At 40.7% G+C, this 20,493-nt stretch overlaps 1 protein-coding gene across 1 annotated transcript in view; it reads right to left on the reverse strand.

Annotated features, from left to right (window-relative positions):
• The window catches only part of sorcs1 (sortilin-related VPS10 domain containing receptor 1), a gene marked incomplete at its 5' end in the record, with an annotated part of 203,738 nt that extends 184,342 nt beyond the window's left edge, over window positions 1-19,396 (reverse strand). The window contains 4 exon segments of the mRNA XM_080881344.1: window positions 18,477-19,180; window positions 19,183-19,298; window positions 19,300-19,337; window positions 19,340-19,396. Coding sequence (XP_080737470.1) covers window positions 18,477-19,180; window positions 19,183-19,298; window positions 19,300-19,337; window positions 19,340-19,396 — 915 coding nt within the window.
• Between the last annotated feature and the right edge of the window lie 1,097 nt (window positions 19,397-20,493).

The following is a 20,493-nucleotide window of genomic DNA, read 5'->3' on the forward strand; positions in this document are numbered from 1 at the left end:
ATACCAGAATAGGAAGGATGGAGCAGGTTTAAGTTCATTAGATTAGATATTTCATAGTTCAGCATTGCTGAACTATGAAATATTTTGGGTGCAGTGTACTTTTTGCATACAGGTATAACAGAATAGCTTTAGTGTTTTGTTTTTTAAAACTTGAGTATGAACTTATACAAAATGCAGCAAGATATTAAAAACAGTTTTATTGATTAAAAAATACATTATATCAGATTCATATCGGTATCGGCAGATTTCCAAATTTATGATATCGGTATCGGACACGTAAAAGTGGTATCGTACCATCTCTAGTTAAAACTGCCCAACCTTCCATTATTAAAAAGCCTTTGTACACTATAATACAAATAGTTTTTCATATGATAGTTTCAAGCTGCATAGCATCTATAGGGTGGGTACATTCTTATACAGTATAATGGATCTATTTGGATACTGGAGTTTGGGGTGCAGATGTTTTGGTCATGTCCCGTTATCGGCGTCTGCCAGGCTTCACCTCAGCTAATATCAGAGGCTGAACTACTCGTCTCCACTACGTTGGCAATGCTCGTGCTTTCTGGAGCATTTTAATGAAATGCCATGCGGTGCAGACCATCCAAGAAGTCTGTGCTTTAGTTTTAGTAGCATTTGCTAACTATGTTTGCTAGCATTCACTGACAACTTAGCACTCCACCCACTTGTCCAAATATGGTCACTTCTGGTTCCGAGAAAAATGACTTCATTGCAGCGGCCCTAACTTGTGGCTATATCCTTCCACAGACATAAAGTCAATGGGAGTTCATTGCTAAAAGATAAATCTGTAAATAACCAAGAAGAAAGGAGCGCAGAAAACACAGCCTGCGGTTTGAGGTGTCAATTCTCCTTTGCAGTACATCTGACAGCATAAGCTCACAAAGCATGTTACCTCCAGCAAGATGGTAAACCAAGTAAAACACTGAAACTGTCAGGTGATTCTCTCTCAGCAGTCAAGAGCATCCTGACATTCAGCTGTGCTGAATCTCTGCGATCTGGAGGGAATTTCTATTACAGCTGTAAGACTATCATCCTCTCCACAAAGACCATCTCTGCTTTACCTTTTTACATCAGCAAAACATCATAATTACAGGATCGGCTCCAAGTGTGTACTCTGTGCACTCTGACTTTCTCATTTTCAATTAAAATTCATTGTACTGATTTGCAGCGCTAATGTGGTATTATGCACTTCCACTAAACACAGGTGTTAACTGGGCTAATAGATGCTGAAAGAAGTGTTTAAATGGCATGTGTATGATGAATTTACCGTCACGTTTCATAAATCTTAATTATAAGGAACCACAAAGTCAGTTCACTGTAACTTTTTTAATCATGTTGAGAGATATAAAGTGTTAAATATTCCAAATAGGAATTATCATTTAAAAAAAACATGATTTTAGCATTTTATTCTCTAGTGTTTGATAAGGTTTGTTTATTCATCTAGAGATTACACTCGGGTATACATGGACACTCACACCAGCCCTTAGGAACCTTGGCAGCTTCTATAGAAAAGAAACACTGTGTGAGCTTTAGCATCAAAGGAGATAAGAGAAAAACAAGAAAAAATGCATTTCAACATATATTCTTGTTATTGTACTTTTTGAGAGCAGTGGCCTTTGTAGCAGAAAAACACATTGATCATAATGAACAGCACTGTGATATGGACTCATTATAAGATTTGTCAATTGCAATGTTAGGTCACCTCTGCACGCACAGCCAGGAAGAGTGTGGGCTTTTGTAAAGGCAAAGAAAAGGGAAAAAGGATCAGTTTGTTGTCGCTTTTAAAGAGAAATTGTTCGCTATGCACCATTTCAATTTCAAGAGCATGAGTGGGCAACACAAGGTCTCCTCTGAAGCTGGATTTTGCTATGAATGCAGACAGAGAAAAAAAAACAGCTGCTTATCAAATGCAACCGGCGTGCATTTAAAAACCAGAGCCTCTTCCATCCATCGCCTGTTTCGCCAGCTATCCCTACCGCCCTGTCTCCATGCTATATCAGGCTCGGTCAATTAACTTGACCGGCCGTCTCATCTGCTTCTCTCAGTCAATGCGCTTTGCTCTTAGAAAACACCTTTTTCATCTTTCAGACACATTCCTGTGGTTTACAGATTGCCAGGGATTCAATTTGAGCCACAGAAATGTCCCGTGCAATTCTCGAGCTGATCAGCGAGTGAGATGGGACCGCAGCCTCTTGGCTGCCTTGCAATAGCTGCAAGAATCACCCTTGTCAATCTGAATTGCTATGTTGGGGAAGAGGTTTCAAAGGAAGTGCGTAATATATAAACACCACAACCACAGATTGAATGTTTGTGCCAGAGAGCAAATCTGCACTTGGAGGGTATCTGCTAAATCTCTAAAGCTGAACTTTTTCAGATATCCCAAAGTAATTTAAACTCCTTGCTCCTGCTTAATACACTCTGTGTGCTGCATAAATTACATTTGCTTCAACAACTTCCACAAATGTCCAGACAAAATCTGATCTGTAAGTGAGCTCCACCTCGCAGCTCAGCCTTTAAGCCACGCTTCAATGCTCTCCTAATAGTGTGCAGAGCTCTTCTTTCCCGTACACCCATCACTTCCATCACCGTCATTCACATCAAAGTGTCAATCACATCACGGGGGCAGTGGGGCAGCTGCAGTACTGTCGCCAGCAGCAGCAGAAAAGTGAGTGCACTGATGAGAAATGGCATTGTGTTAAAAAATACATGTGTTGTATCACAAAGGTGCACATAGAGGCATTTGCAACGAGTCAAGGCCAAGGCTTGCAGGTTTTGGGTTTAATAACGGGTTTCATTATGACAAGGCTAACAAATCTTTAATGAAATCTTTTATTGCTATAAAATCTCACACTCTATGGCACTACTGTGTCAGACATGTTAGGCAACCCAGCTGAACTGAACCAGTTTCAGAAATGATCCCTTTATTTCTGAACTATCAGGAAATGATTAAGTAAGTGAACATACAGAGACATACTGAGACATTCAAGTCATTCCCACAAAGGCCATTCTTTTTCCTGAGCTAATACGTAACGTTGCTGGGACTCATTAATTACGTTGTCCTTATTTCTCACACTTTTACACTACTTGCCCTGTCATTTGGCTGATAAATACACACTTAAGCTGAAACATAAATCAGTTAAAAAGATCATGTAAAGACAAAAAACAAATCGACAGTTTGGTCCATTTGTCCTTTAAGTTGGAAACAATGATTTTAATTGAGTTAGCCTACACTGTAGGAGTCCAATGAACTGACTTTAAGATTAGAAGCAGAGGGAAATATTGCTCTTACATACGTTTACAGGATTTAGTTAAAACATCAATGCCAGTGAGCTAAAACAAAGAGCCAATCCACTTAGCACAGTACAGACTATAGGCTTCTCACAGAGTGAAAGAGCTAGCTTGCGGTATGCTAACCTTCCCGCTAAGTTGAGAAGGGTCTGGCTGCAGCCACTGTGGAGATCCACAGTAGGTGGAAACACGTGATACAGTGGAAACCGCGAAAGCGGATCGTAAAGGCTGGGACAGAGTCATTCATATAGATGTCGCATGGCTGAGAGCGGCTGGCCCGGGTTCGAATCCGACCCGTGGCCTTTTGCTGCATGTGCTACCCGCTCTCACTCCCACAGCTTTCCTGTCACTCTTCACTCTGCCATTTCAAATAATGCATTAAAACAGCCAAAATACCCAACATGGAACCCTAACCATACAATTTGTTCCTCTCCCAACAAGAAAGCTTTAAAAACCATCAATATTTGTAATATTTTTAATGTCTTTCTTTCATTATTCAATGTCACTGTATCGCTCGCTTTCTTTTTAAAGTTAATTTTCTATTTTTTTCTCCCTTTTAATCTTTCTCTCTATCTTATTTGTTGAATTACACATACTCTCCCACTTTATTATTATTTTGCACTACAAATGTACATTGCCTCCTCCATGTATTATGTTTGTTGTCATTGTTCCTTTTGAAATAAAGCTGGAGGGGAAAGAAAAGCATACTGTGGAGCTCCACAGTGGCTGCAGCCAGGTGCTCTTGCCTAAGGTTGTGGTGTGACTTTGGGAAGGTGCGCTACACTTCTGGGAACTGTGAGTTTGAGGTGATGTCACATTATTTTAGCAGGAATCTTCCACTAATGTAAAGATGCTTTTGATGCTCTTAGTTTTTTCAGCTTAATGTAGAGAGTAGCTTACAGATTACTTTGGAATTTTAGTCTTTAAAGACTTTAACGTTCATCTTAACTCGATACTGTGGCTTAAATTGATGAATTTCTACTGTTTCCTTGCTTGCCATTAAAGACAATTATGCAATGGGTCAATTAAAAAAAAAACAGAATCAATTGATAATTTCACAGTCAATATAAAAGGAAGAAACTGAACAATCAGCTACCTGTATGAGATCCTCAGTACTCTGTGCTGTGTATAAATTTACCCACTTTCTGCAAAGTCAGAGGGTCACAAATTGAGTGTGAACCGTACATGGTTCAAAACTAAAGGATTGTAGGAGTAATACTCTCAGGATCTCCTGAGAGTACTTATTAAATAAAGTGTCTGTTCATAAGGGCCTCGCAAGCTTGGCTGACAGTGTCCCAATATCCCACATTATCTACAAAATGTATATATTTTGTGAAGAGGGAGCTTGCCTGCAGGAAGACAGAGTACTCAAGAGACTGAGTTTACACCATATGACTTCAGACTGAAAGAAATAAGGACTTATTTGTGTGGGCTCACTTGGGATTTTGCTCGTAGAAAGACAGAGGGACTAGGAACCTAGTTTGTTTATAAGCATGTGCAGCTTGATGGCAAGTAAACGCTGTTCAGCGGAGCGTGACAACGTCCCCCCTTCCTGATCACTCCCAGGCACGTACCCGAAGGATCGCTTAGCCCACACAGCAGCTTTGGTTGTTGTTTCGATGTGTCTTTCATGCTTCCTCTCAGCAGGATGTGCTAAGTAACAGGTCTGAAAGCACACAGATTAGACTCCACTCGCATTAAATTTGGATGCTCACAACCTGATTTGGAAGCTCACACTGTAATTGCAGCATTACGCAGGAAGAGTCTGGCCAAGACACCGGGTGCATGTGAGTAAAATAAACAGAAAGAAACAGACATGGATACAGATTAAGGAGAATAAAAGCACATGAAACAGAGAACTGGCTGTGTACAAATATCAAATGTGACCAAATCAACTTAAAAAGATGTCATATTAAAGGGTAAGTCACTCATGGACACACTCATGACTCAAGTGTGTAGGATGATGTAAACCTATCATGTATAATGTATAGCTAGTAATTCGAGGCATATATTTATTGGACTCGATTTTTACCCAAATATTTTATAATAAGGAAACCAGTTAAAACGAATAATTAAATTATTCCTGACCTGCTGTCCATCTACACCAAGCGGTGCACGACTAAAGCCAGGAAGATTATGATGGACCTCTCTCATCCCAACAACGGACTCTTCTCACTGTTGAGGTCTGGGAAGCGCTTCCGGTCCCTTAAGGCCAAAACAGAGAGAAAGAGGAGGAGCTTCTACCCCCGGGCTATTCGGTCTTTGAACCAGGTGTATGACTGGACTCACACACTGTTTATTTGCACATTCTTTTACTGTAAAAGTTAAAATCTGTAAATTTTGTAGTAATCTGGCAATAGGTCAATTCTTACTGTCATTTAATGGTTGGGCATTGCACAGCAATAAGCATTTCACCACGTGTCGTACTGTGTATGGTTGTGTATGTGACAAATAAAATTTGAATTTGATTTGATTTGAACAGCGATGCGATCGATATTAATTAATTTCCGATCTATGGGTATCAGCATTTACAGCGACTAGTAAACCAAAAAAGAGAAGGCATCGGAGAAACGCCGTTCAATTCTGCTATGCGAGCTGCTGTTGCATCATTTACCAGCAGAGGTCACTCTCTAACTCTCTGTTAGCAACAACAACTAGCTGATCTGAGCAGGCTCAAGCAAAAGGTAAATGAGTAAATAAATAAATATACCTGACAAAATTTAGGAAAAACTGTGCATATTTAGTGTCTGAAAGAACACTGAACACATCAGCCAATATATCGGAATATCTCATTTTTAAATCATCAAAGATCAGCATTGGTTTTAAAATCCTGTATCAGGTTCTACTAATAATCATCTGGATTTTGTTAAAACATCTGTGACTTTATTTGCTCCAAAAACACATTAATGTACAGAATACAAGTTCTCAAACGACAGCTCATAAACTGTACTTTTATATTTCTTGATGAAAAAAATCTATTTCAACAAGTTTTATACATTTCTCTTGTCAACAAACAGAAATAAAGGCATTTGTAGGTTAATTACTTGGCGAACCTTAAAGTGACTATTTGGAAGACGCGCTGTTATACCTGTGAAACAGTTGAGCCACTGCCTCGACTTCACTGTCAGGAAGAAGCCAAGAAAACATCTATAAAAACAGCATTTTTAACAGTGTTACATAAGAAATTGATTGAAGTTTTTTAAGGCATCTGAAGATACAGCGTGTACACCTGAAAACATGTTAGTAAGGGTCAAGTGAAGAATGGAAACTAGAGACATGACAGTGAGAAATGGTGGAAATAAGCTTTAAAAACATTCAGTTTAATTAATGAAAGCACAAACGTAAAGGTTATTTTCAGGTTTCTTACTTCCCTTCTTCAGGATTCTTTTAAGCAACGTTTGTTTCATTGTAGCTCTTATCATGTTTTAGGATTCATACTTGTGATTTTTCACTTGGTGGGGGGTCTGGGTGACCTGTCACATTTAAAAAAACAAACATTTACCTTGAAAGAAATGTGACAATAACTCACTCTTATTGAGTGATATGTCTAAAGTGACTGTTGTAGTTTATTTCTGTTGTATTAAATGTTGTTGTTATAAGAAGGGTATTCATCTCCTTCGTCTTCCTCCCTTTGGGGGGTCATCACAGCAGATCATCTGCCTTCATCTCACCCTGCCCATAGCACACTGGTCTACTTTCTAACCCGACTGTTCCGCTTCTTCTTTGCTAATCTCTTACCTTGAATGCTTTTCTGTACTTCCTCGTTTCCCCACTAAGTCTCCTTTTCCTCCTTCCTCTGTCAGGACACCAAACACCTTCTAAGGTTTCCTCACTACTCCAGCCGTACTGTCATAGCTATCTGGTATCTCCCCCTCCACCCAGATCCTTCTTCAGCTTCCACCACTTAATTCTTGTGTCTGCCTTCACTCGCTTAATCTTCGTGATTTCCAAAGTCATTCTGCAGATTACCATCCAATGCTGCTAAGCTACATTCTGACACCACTGTACAGTATAATATCTCTTTCAGCTTGCTCCTTCTGCATAAGATGTAATCCACTCGGGTGGATTACATCACCTACACGTCCACTCAAGTCTCCTCCAAAAACAGAAACAGTCACCATAGTGTTCCAGGTCAACTTTGGCACAGAAACAAACATGTTTACAGTTTTCCGCAAAAATTGCTCTGCGGCTAATTTCCCCTTCATAACAGCTGTGATCTTTTTCTGAATTTATCAATTTGTCAAGGCTTAAAGTCAGGAGCACAGAGTGATGCTGCTGGAAGCTGTTTGATACGGTTTGATTGGATTCAAGTCACTGAACTGGACTTTTTTACCATATTTGTATTGTTTACTCTGTTGCTGCACAGTTAGTAGGTATGTGTAATTAGCAGGTAATAGCTACTACAATTTGTATGCTTGTCACAGAGCGTGTGTGTGTGTGTGTGTGTGTGTGTGTGTGTGTGTGTGTGTGTGTGTGTGTGTGTGTGTGTGTGTGTGTGTGTGTGTGTGTGTGTGTTGACGCGATTGGGATTGAGGAATATTAAAAGTGTTAACATGTTGCTAAACTTTACTCCAAAATTGGTCATTGTGTGCAGTTTAGAGCGGTTGTAATGACTGACCTGATGGTGTATTTTGTGCTATTCTTTTCTTATGAAAACAGATTTTCTTTGAATTTGATTTTGAGAATTTTCCAGGTACAATTAGAGAAAAAATATAGAGTCAGTCTTTATTATTCTGTGGATACAAAATGTTATAGCAGTTTGTCCAATACCAAAAGGTTGATTCTGTTCATCTGGACATAACGTTTTTTGTGGGAGAAATGTTTCGTCAACCTTACAAACAGTACATTTGCACAATGACTGAAACTAGCCCACTGAATGAAAAGTGAGCTGTGAGGTCAGTTCCTTGATCATAGAATGCTACATCCACATGAACAGACTCAACATTTTGGGATCTATCGACCTGGATGATTGAGCGTGCATCAAGACAGTTTGTCCAGTAATTTTGCTAACAGCTAAAACGTTCAACAGTGGCGTTAGATTACAGCTATTATATCACCAAAGTCATTGAGATTAATTATCAGGGCACCATGAATTCTGGTTTAAAAGTTCATGTCATACAAGCTGTGATATTTCATTCAGGATCAAAGTTGGCGACCAATTAAAGAGACAGCCATTACTGTCCCTGAGGCTGCACTGCGAGCAAATGCATTCCAAACTTTTATGACAGATAAATGATTTAATTTTAAAACCTTTAGTGGACTTTCAAGAACAGGCTTTTATACTTAGGACTTAATATGTTGCAAGGCAACAAAACAGGATTGTAAAAAACAGATGAGCCGTATTGCCCTCTAACCACACCAGTTTTCCCTTCTTCACGGTTCCTTTTAACGTGGCATATCTGTTCTAAACGACATGTCTGATGAGCCGGTTGTGAATGTTTTCCATCTACTGCTCGTCTCACAACTCCACGCGGTGTCGACAGTCCTCAAATGTCTGAAAATGAGCAAACGGCAAAGGCTCGGTGGTGTCAAGAGAACCGGCAGAGACGTGACTTTGGTAAAACAGATCTGGGGTCTGCGGTAAACTGGGTGTTGCTACGGCTATGGGAACGCATGCACAAATAGATTCTCTCAACACCTCTGGAGATGGTGTGAGACTGTCAGCTGAGACAGCATATGTGAGTGAGCTTCTCACAACTCTTCAAAGAGTGTCACATGATCGACTCCTCATTAATTGGTGACAAAATCTTATGATGCGTTACTTTTCTGTTTGTATGAGAGGAAAAAAAACGGCACGCTGCGTCGTCTCTACGGGGTTTCATTTCATAATTTACCTGCTTCTGTTTGCTTTTATTAGGTACACAGCAAATTCAAAAGTGTTAAATGTTTTGGTGTTAATAGTCTCCTTGCAAAAGTAGAGTTAATTTTACTCTAAGCAGAGTCACATTCTTTTAATGTAACTCTGAGGTGTAAAATGATAGTAGTTAAAATCGAGTGTTAAAAATTAGTGTTTCTCTGTCAAATCTGGAGGTGTTACAATGGAAACATTAACTCTTGACCTCTTAACTCTGAACTCCTACAGGGGCTATGACACCAACAGAGTACATTCACAGACTCCGCCCCCAGCACGGCTCCAATCGAAGCTGAAGTGAAGCCGTTTCAGAACATTTTGCTCTACATATTTGAGTTGTTTGCCATGCTTGGTAAGTCATTTTTTCAAAGATTGTTTCAATTATTATTATGAGCTTTTACTTCTGTGGCTCTTTGGAGTTGAGACAAAGCTGTGTGAAAGGCATTAGCCATGTTGCTCGCTGATAGCATAATATTCTGTTTTAGCTAGCTGAAAGGTATTGTTTGCGGGCAAATACCACAGCCTTGAAAAAAGCTTGCATGTGAATTTTCAGTCAAACGTTTGGTCAAATACACCTAAAACAATGTCTAGAATGTGAAATGTTGGTATAATGGTGCTGCTTGAAGCCTGAAAACGATCGCCCATAAAAAAAACAAAATAAAAAAAACACGAGCAAACAGCAGTAGCTGACGTCCTGACTGGATTCTACGTTAGCATTTAGATCCCTCCAGAGTTTTGTGCACACGGTTTAGGTAAAAATGAAAAAGGTTGAGGTTTTACATTTAGCTCAGTATTACCTGTTGCCTGTGTCCTTGTCTTTTGGGAAAATACTTTACACAAGTAATGGCTCAAAGAGGATTCCTTTTTTTTTTTTTACTGTGCTGCAATTGTTTACTGGATTATTTGTGCCATTAATTAGTGTCAACTAATTTTTATTCGATCTCCGCACAGGATATGCTTGTGAAGATGGAATATGGGGGAGAGCAGAAGTGCGTTGAAGTTCCACAAAGGGATGAATGAAGGACATGCATATTGTATTGAAGAAATAAGTGATGAGAATGCTGTTATTTGCATTTACCATGTCAGACCTTTTGATAAACAAAATTCTAATGAAAGTGAGAACATGTATACTGTTACATCTTTCAGAAAATGTTTTGAAATTGTGGTGCACAGTTCAGAATAAATGTTTTTCAAAAACCATTGCATCTTTTTAGTAAATGTTTATTTCCAAAAGAAATTTCTAGAAGGTCAGAACAGTAAAATTCCCGCTTTTTAGAATGAATTAGAAGATAACTCTTACGTAGTTAAACTAAAATACTCTTTGAGAGTTAATATATAAACTCTTAACACCAAGTGTTAAATTATCAACTCCAGACAGATTTGGTGTTTAACACTAAATCAGAGTTAACGTACCAACTCTCCAAAAAGAGTTAAATTAACACTCTCTGGTGTGGACCCATATAGACACTTTAATAGTGTTGAAATCAAATCCGACAGTGTTAATTTGGACATGCTGGATTTGCTGTGTACGTTCCCACAGGGCTTGTCCTATGTCTCTGCAAGCTCAAAAGCAAACGTCTGAGGCTGACAGGCAATATGTCAGCCTCCCTCTGAGTGACAGACCAAGGTACTTAATGCCTGACATTTCATAATGTAAATAATGCTGTGGCGGTGCATGTCTTACATCCATCTGAGCAATATGCCACCAGTCCCAAAGTGACTCTGCTCTTTACCTGTAACCTTTTTTCATAGAATTTCAATGCTGCTCCTGCCAGTACCAAGAACACAGTCAGTATTTGATCAGTTAGATCTGCCGCTCTCTATCTGTATTACTTGTAGATGTCAGTTGAAAACAGTTGGCAGTTTGAACAGTGATGCAGAAACACTGTAGCACTTAACCATTTCACTGGCCCTTATGGTGCCTCAAATGAGCTTTTATTATAAAGACCACTCTTGTGATTTAAATCGTTCTTTTCAACTCTGTGATCTAATCTACAAATATTCCACAAAATAAATAAAGTAAATGTACAAATAATGAAACACTCAAAAATATTAAGGAAAACAGGTGAAAAACTGAGTAGAGCTGAAAGTGGTGCAGGGCTACAAAAGGAGACAACGGGGGATTGATAAGAATGTAGCGATTTCAGTTACATAATCAATATTATATTATCACTTATCATTTGATTCATTATTGATTCTCACTCGGTTCTCATCAGCTTCCCTTTGAGTCTCCATCATCTTTAAGCATCATATCAAAGACTTTATATTAATGGAAATTAACTGTATGCTCTGTGGGTAGATGTGTGTGAATGTGGGAGATTTTTGCCCACTGTGATGTGATCAGTGTCGTGGTTGTTACTCAAAAAACTAATTATTACACATAATACACAAATACTAATTACTCCAAGGAGAAAGTAGTTCCTTATACTACTCGTTACATTACTTTCATGTTACACTGTAAAATGATCTGAAACACAGTGTCTGGTGATTACATAATTACCATTTAACAATGTAAACCTACAGGCTACGGCTCCACACACCAACATAAATCTCTATCCTTGTAAGAACACATATGATCTTTCTCTTAGCAGAACACAAAGATGATGAAAACCAAAAGCAAAGTTATGTCCACGCTGCAGACTGCGCTGCTATTTTCCTCCTCCAACATATGAACTGAAATCAGCTGATTGTTGTGCCAGTACAACGACCGATAAGCAGCTCAAAGGGCAGACAGACGAATAATTCCAAGACATTGGACTACTGGCAATGGTTCTCGACAACAACCAGTTCTCAGTTCTTCTCTTTTAAGGGGATAACTTCCATCAATTAAGCTTGGCTGTTTCATGGGTAGGACCACAGACTTGTCAGTGATGATACAGCCTGCAGACTGGAAGCCTGGTATCATTAAATGTGGCAGGTTTTACCACTACACTACTGCTGAGCTGTTTTGTGGTTTTTTGATCATCGTATGCTATAAATGACCCACTAACCCTATAACCGTAACCTTAATAACCACAATAATAACCTTTATACTTGTCATTCAACACCACAGAATGCATTTTAAGTACACAATATGCCAAGTCTATAAAATCACATGGGGAGGTATAAACTGTTCAAAAGTTTTGGCTGAATCCACTCTGAGCTCTACGTAGACCTTAAAACAACCAAATGCATCTGCTCACGGTTCCCAAGAGGAAGAGAATACATCAAAGCTCAAGACGCAAGTCTTCACTAATCCATTTAGTGAACTAAAAGCAAACACTACAACATTAAAAATAAATCCTGTAGCAGACGGCAAGACAATGAAGAGTCAGAAAGTAATCAAGTTGAAATGAAACGGGCGTGTTTTTAAAGTTATAAAGAAAAGACCCAAATCGGAGGAGCTCAGGTCAAAGTTTGGAGTTACAAAACTAGATTTCCTTCATTCCTCACAGATATTTTGTTTTGCATATTTAACCTTCATCTGTTTTAGGTTTATTTTTTTAATTCTCACAAGTGCCAGTTTAATTTGATCCTGCATATTGGTCGGTTTGGAGACGTAGATCATAGCAGCTGTTAAACTGTAAGATGGTAATCCTAAATTTTTTTGTTCTCGTTCGTTATACAAACTTAAAGCTAATCCGACAGCCAAATTTGTTGTGTTGAAATGATCGAATGCTGACGGAGCAGTGGGGAAAAAAATGTTTGTCCTGTCCTCTACTGTTAGCACTTAGCTCAAATTGAATCAACACTTACAGTATGGCAGTTACATTTTTTACGTTTTACTGGAAATGAATGAGAAAGACTTTTAATTCACAGCCTCCTTCGCCTGTTTGATTGCACTACTTGTGAATGACACATATGAGTATTGACGGATTCTCAGTGACACCGTCTTTAGATCTTGCCATGCCATTACTACAGTGCGGTGCTGTCCACCTACACAGCTCAACACAGCAAGTTCACAGCAGCTCTCTGTGCTGTCAAATGTCTTTCTGGAGAGTGCAAGGAAGTAAAAGAGACAGACACAAAGAAAAGGATTGACAAGCACAAAAAAAGAGAAAAGTCCAACAGAATGACAAATCATGCCCTTGATAAACACTGGGGCCATTCTCTGGGAGAGGGAGAAGTTTTAGAAGTTAAACTTTGGGCATGTGACCAAAAAACTTGAGTCCTGGATTTTTATTGAAGCTGGACATAAGTGTATGATAAAAGTACAAATCATGGGCGTAACGTAGAATACACGTGTCCAGACTGCCTTTTTATTACTTTCGTTTTGATGCCGGGGGTATGCGTGCAAGCGTGTTTTCCTTTGTTTGTTGTTTGAGGCTAACGTGACTCCTGTGGCCAATGTTTCATGAGTCATAATTACAACCTCCAATCCAGCCTGACATACAAGCTTTCAGTAATCTGGGACATCTGAGGGATGAGCAAAAATGCCTTAAAGGTTAAATATTAAGAGCATCAGAGCCCTTATCTGTATCCCTTTCACTTTGGCTCCGTGGCATGCCGTTAACTCATCTGTTTATTTATAAAGTGGCTCCGATTGTAAAGACCAAGCACATCTGTTCCTGCTTATAGCAACAACTCGACATATTTAATGCAGGATGTTCTCGAGTTCGTCGTCTGCATCGGCTGAAAGAATAGGGGCAAATTGTTTCACAGTCACACAAGTCTATTCATATCACAAAACCAAATAGGGCTGCTAAATAGTAATGACTGTTTGGTTTTTGAGGGTGAACGCAAGTTGATGGAAGCAGAGCAGCAGAAATGAAAAACAGGAGGAAAAAATCCAAACCGTTTCTGACATTCTCAAGATTTTTTCCTCCCTCGTCTCCACTGTACGGTCATTTTGTGTCATGAGCTACACTAGTTTGTCAAGCCCACAGAAACACCCGAGGCACAGGATGGGATTTCAGTCCAAAGCAAAGTGCAGGCCATGGGAGCCGGTGATACGTGTTTGACTGTAATTGGTTTGGTTACAGACAGGCCTAAGTGGTGTGGGTGTAACACCGAGCTGTGCAGTGTGGAGCAGTTGGACTTGGACATTTGGAATTGAGAGAGGGGAAAATACTTTCTATGTTTTATTGCCTTCCAGTCGAGGCTAATTATGTTTTGACTAGGGCTGAACGATATATCGCATTTGCGATAATATCGCGACATGATCAAGTGCAATTTTCTAACCGCAAAGGCTGCGATTATACTGCGATTATATTATACAATTCATGGGCTGCATCCTCCTGAGGCCGCATTTGTAGACCGATTACGTCACAGCGACGCGCCGAAGGCTGTCCAAATTACTACCATATCCCAGAATTCATAGCGCGGCCCAGCCAAACTCCAGTTTCCAGCAATGGCGGCCGCTACTAAGTTTTAAAATTACTCATACTAATCTTTCTGGGTCACAAAATAAACTTTTAACATATTTTCAGGCGAGAAAGTAGTTGTGTAAACATCAAATATCTGCTCGGTTTATCAAGATATCCCATATTTGCAAAAGTGCTTCGACGTTTTCAGAGGCGTCTGCTACCCACCAGCTCGACAGCTAGCCAGGAGCTCGAGGGTTACTGATGCGGCCGAGAACGGCACAACTCCCGGCACATCATTTTCAGATCACCGCGGAGTTTCGCTGCTCGGGTTAAACGTAATATATAAGTCACTTAGACAACCTAAAAATGTTATTGTTGGGCTTTTTTCAGTGTTTTGTTTGTTCGTGAGTAAATCGGTTTGGCTGAGATTAAAGTTATTAGATTAGATCAGGGGTGCCCAATCCCGGTCCTCGAGAGCTACCGTCCTGCAGCTTTTAGATGCATCCTTGTTCCCACACACCTGAATCAAATGAATGGCTTGTTATCAGGCCTTTGCCAAACATGATGGCATGCTGAAGAGATCAAACCATTTGATTCAGCTGTGTTGGAGTAGGGATGCATCTAAAAGCTGCAGGACGGTAGCTCTCGAGGACCGGGATTGGGCACCCCTGGATTAGATAAAATAAAACTTTATTAATCCCCCGGGTGGGTTCCTCCTTGGTTTTCACACAGCTGACTAAACGTCAAACAGAAAACTTATTAAACAGAAGTATGAGACAGTCGAGAATTTACGCCAGTGTCTGGTTATATTTTAGATAGCAAGAAGCAGACGGCCGAGTTTATTAAACTCCACCGAGACAGCGGTGATGCTAATCAGAACAATCAGAAGGCTAGACCGTCCAATTTCACGCCTTTAAATTTTAAAGGCGTGTTTGTGTGTGTGTTTATACAATTGCTATTATGTTTGCACTTTATGTGTAATGTTACTGACTGCAGAGATCAGTAAGATGTGTGTATTTTTTATTTATTAGTTTTATTTATTTAATATTATTTTTTAATTGAATGACTGTCTAGTAGTTCACAGATGTCGAAAAACTGAGTGTGGTAAAGCCACTGATTTTTTTTATGTATATTTCTGCAATCTGCACATTGTACTGACTTTCATTTTAATGTTTACACCAGGGTTCCTTGTCAGCACTTTATGCTCAGATGTTTGTAAGCTAAAAATAAACTATTGTGTATGTTCAAATATACTGTTGTGATTGAAGAAGTTAAATAAAAATGTCAGTCATCAATTCATGCATCACCTCATGTCATCATAACAGAGGTCTGTCTTCCAGGAAAGAACAGTTTAAAATTAATGTAATATAGTATTGGCCATACTATATGATATATTGCTTGTCTTTGTTTAATAATACAGAAGACAAAGACCTTAAAAAATAATCGCATATCGCATCGCAATCGCAATATTGGGGCAAAAAATCGCAATTAGATTATTTTCCATAATCGTTCAGCCCTAGTTTTGACTCTGAAGAAGAACAAGCAGCCTTGTTGAGATATCAGTGCTCACAGCAGATGAATATATTTGAACTGTGCTCTAGTGATTTTTTTCATTAAGCTTCCCAAAGTCTCTCTTCGCATCTCGTGATGTTAATTAAAGTTTCAAGCAATTATTTTTTTTAAAAAGCGTTTACGCTAAGATAAAGCATGATTTGTATAGGTTTTGATTCGTGCGTAGATTCGAGCCGAGACAAAGTGTTGAGCTCTTTTCCTCCTCCTACACCCGCTGCTTGTTCCCTCTACAGAGGGAGCAAAAATGCTGCATAAAAGGCAGCTTCCGATAAAATGTGGACGACACGGCAAGGAATGACACATCCACTGCCAGCTCATGTCCGAGTAGACTCACACCACATTCTCCAGATACTCTGAGTGTTGGGATCCAGCATCATCAGCTGGACCCGAACGCTAATTCTAGTCCAATTACATTCAGTCGCCGTTAAGTGAATGGCTTAAAATTCCACGAGTGCGACGAGTGTGAACCTGCTCTAAGAGCTGAACCGAGGCAAAGGACACGTTTGACATCGTCATCACCTGGACAACGGCCACGATGTGGAAACACCCACAAAATTAAGACACACTCTTCATCCTGGTGACACAACAAAAGAAAAGCCAAAGTGTGTCTCGACCAAAGTTTCAATACCAAAAGCAGTGCAGAAATTATAAGCCAATGTTTCCATTAGGATGTCATAAAAAATAATAACCTTTTTAAAAATATGTCTTCAGTCATTATTCCAGAAAAAACATCAAAAATCCAGTAACTATGTGAGTGTTTTGGTTTCCCTCGCATTAGTGTGAAAAGGAATATTTTGGAATCAAGAGACATTATAACGCTTTCTCATGAATAATTAAAAAAATGCAACCCTAAAAATGTTACAGTTGCAGCTGTGAAATTCTGAGCTGACATCAACACCTGAAATCATTTTGATCAATAACCTTTTTTTCTGGTCTAGAGGAGGTTTCTCTCTTTTTCTGGTAACTGATTTCACTTTAAATTGATGTTACGGTTAAAAAACAGAGAAATGTTCATAATAATTATAAAAAAGTATGTAAACTTTGAGGTATTAATACCACTATCTGTAAATATTTTGCCCATGCAAGAAAAGCAGGCCAATACCAACACTTTAGTGCAAATCCTAAAAGAACTGCATTTAAGGAATTCCACTTTTTCTATGCAATCATTTGTTGTTTTTTTTATCACACAAAATAAATAGTCTCTAACACTGTCCAGCTAAACTCAGCCCCACTGCTAACCCTCAAAACCTGCGAGGTGTCCTAGCCCTATGCTATGAAAATATGTCATTTTTGTTTTTGCAATTGTTGTCTCGTGTGAGGCAAAGAGGAGACAGGAAAAAATACAATATTCTGATTGAGACACTTTAAAAAATATGTATTTAATTTAGATCTTGGAATGGGGTCTAACCACAAACACACTTTTTACTCTGGATGCCCTGAAACATCTGACACCTTATTTGAGACTTGACACAGAAGCTTTGCTGGTCATGTGCTCTGTAAATATGCTCCATCCTCATATTAAACTTGGAGAAGTGAAGCAATAATTAAGCAGCCTGTTACAGGTGCACTTGCAGTTTCTTCCTCCTGCCTCATGAGGAACTCCAGCCGTGACCTGCAACACCGTCAAACCTAATCTCCTCAGTCCTGCCATTAAAAGAAAGGGCCCACGAGCAAATGCAACTGTCGACTTTGCAGTTCCTTTTACTGGCGTGTCTCAGGAAACCTGTCAGCAGTAGAGAAAAGAGGGAGGCTCAAGTTGCTTCACCTCTCCCACAACCTGCTGCACTACCTAAAAATCCTGCCCTCTGGCCACAGATGCTCAAAACGAACAGCTTTATCCCGACATCAGTTGAGTTGCTCAGACTGCAGAAGTTCCTGAGATAAAGCCCCTGGACTCCCACCCCAACCCGTCTCTGTACCTTCTTCAAGGGGTCATTCTTTGCCCACCAGACCAAAACCACGTGCACATTTAGGCCTGATATGAGATTCAAATACCATGAGTTAAAAGATTCCTGTGGAAATGATGGGCTAGGACTCCTGACTTGTGTTCTATAAATTTCAGATCCTTCATTTAAACCATGAAATGTGTGGAAATGTGTAGATTATTACATATGTGAATGGCCTGTATTTGTATAGCGCTTTACTTAGTCCCTAAGGACCCCAAAGCGCTATGTGGACCTGACAGTTTAATTAAGAAGTGGGGATCTGTACTCTCTCTCTCTCTCTCTCTCTCCCTCACACACACACACACACACACACACACACACACACACACACACACACACACACACACACACACACACACACACACACACACACACTTTAAGCAGCGGAGACTCCGTTGGTTGTCCTGAGGCCGGTGTGCCCACCTGATGGCGACCAGCCTACGCGCACACTTGTCTCTGCTGTGATTTCGTGCATATGACCAGTGATGCTTTAAGCTGACACAGTGAATCACTTACGCTGCTGTTCTGCCCGGACCAGTGCACCATAGCCTGGTTGTGAGACGAATCTCCGGTCAAAGCGAACGTCGAACTGTTAAGTTTTAGCTCCTCCTGCCTCGGACCGGCGGCTCTCCGCTCCTCTCCGCTCCAGCGCAATTCAGAGCGCGCCACTCTGCGCCCAGCCACCGTGCCCGTGGCCTCTCCCCGGTCCTGATTCTGGGCCGAACGGGAGGATCCGACTTTGTCCCCGTGGCTGTTCCTCCTGGCGCGCCTCCTCACACCTTCGACACGGCCGTTCTTCTTCTGGCCACTCGCCGACACGTTGGAAACTTTCATCTGCGTAAACTCGCTCTGGCCGAGTTCGCCTTTTGCGCGCAGATCTCGTGTATTCCGTTTGAGGCTCGTCTCCGGGTATTCCACCCGAGCTCGAGCGCATTCAGCGGACCCAGCTGCGCAACTGAGCCGCGGAGTTTCCGCACTCGCGGCCCCGAATCTCCGCTCACTGTTCCCAAAAACTTGTCCCCTGAACCCTGTTGCGGACTCGCTCGTGTGAAATTTCAGCAGTAATTCCTGTCCGAGCCACTTACTTCCAGGCTGGCATGAGCGGCAAGTTATCTCAGCCTCGCCGGCGTGAAGGAAGCAGGGCACCGCGAAAAGCAGAAACCAAAACGCGCGGTGCCACTTTGGGCAAAATATGACCTCCCCGTTCATCGCGGGCGGTGCGCAGGATGCCGTGGGTGCTGGATGTCCTTTCCCCCTCGACTGTCCTCCCCCCCTCGACTGTCCTCCCTTGATTTTCGGGGTGTAAACTGGTGCTCGGCTCTGGAAGAGGAACTGCTGCAAGTTGTGGCGTTGCCCAAATGCAGTGTTGTAAAAAGTGCGGCTGAGCCTAAGTGGTCCAAGTTGAAGGATTTGATCAAATGAAGCCGCGCGCGCATGGGGGAGGAGCTGAGAGATCCAGACTGAGAGATGGAAGGATAATGTTGCGACTGTCTTTCTCCATATTTGTTATTTGCCAGCATATGGCAGCCTATAATTAAAGCAGTCAGTGATACAGTCATTTTGTTCTGCTGCTCTTTTATTTCTCCTCACAGCCACATTTTTAGAGGAAGCTGCTGCAGCTTGTTTTTTTCTCCTCTCTCCTGTTGCACATTTCTTAATTTAGCAAATGAAACTGAGTTATTTTACCTGTGATGAACTTGTTTGGATCGGGCCCTTTCGGGTCTCAGCGGGAACTTCGGGTAATTGGAACGTATTAATATGTTTCCAATTAAGTCACGGATGACATATTCCATGACTTATTAAACAGCAATAAAGAATTTAGCAGCCCACGCGGGAACATGAGATTTTTACACTTTGCATCTCTTCATACATCTCTCACCCCTCCAGGATGTGTTTGCGTTTACTGTGCGCACCAGTCCAGCTGCGGGGAAGCTCAGTGTGGACTGAGTCATGAGTATTTAAATGCTCTGGGAGACATCGGGTATGGTTTAGTGTCAGGCAACAGGGGGCGAGTGGGACAAGGCTGGACATTCATTTCTATCTGACCCTGCAGGTCTCTGTGCCTAATAACTGAAGGATGAGCACTTAGTAGCACAAAGGCTATACAAATGGCCACAGACTACTACAACAGCTGGCTGCTTTCTATTTTACAGCCATGAGGGAATAAAATGGACAGATTGTGCCTGGAGATGTGATAATTTTACCACAAGGAAAAATATCTAAAGGCGACAGATTAAAGTGTAAAGGCTCATTGAAGTATTGCCAAACAACACTCCTGTGTAGAGAAACGCTTCCTCCCAACATATTTGTGTCACGTGCTCTGAAAAAGCTGCTGAATATAAACTCACTGGGTTTGAAAAGAGTCTTCTGTTGATAAGGACCCATCTGGGGTGATAACAGTGCAGTGCTGCTCATTCAGAGCCACCTTCACTGTTTCCTGAGAGCAAATCATCTCATTTCTCCGAGCTTTGAACCATAATCAAGCCATTTAACAGTGTCATATCAGATGATGATTTTAGACTTCCTAAACTGT

Source organism: Rhamphochromis sp. 'chilingali' (assembly GCF_963969265.1).
Source record: "Rhamphochromis sp. 'chilingali' genome assembly, chromosome: 4".
NCBI lineage: Eukaryota > Metazoa > Chordata > Actinopteri > Cichliformes > Cichlidae > Rhamphochromis > Rhamphochromis sp. 'chilingali'.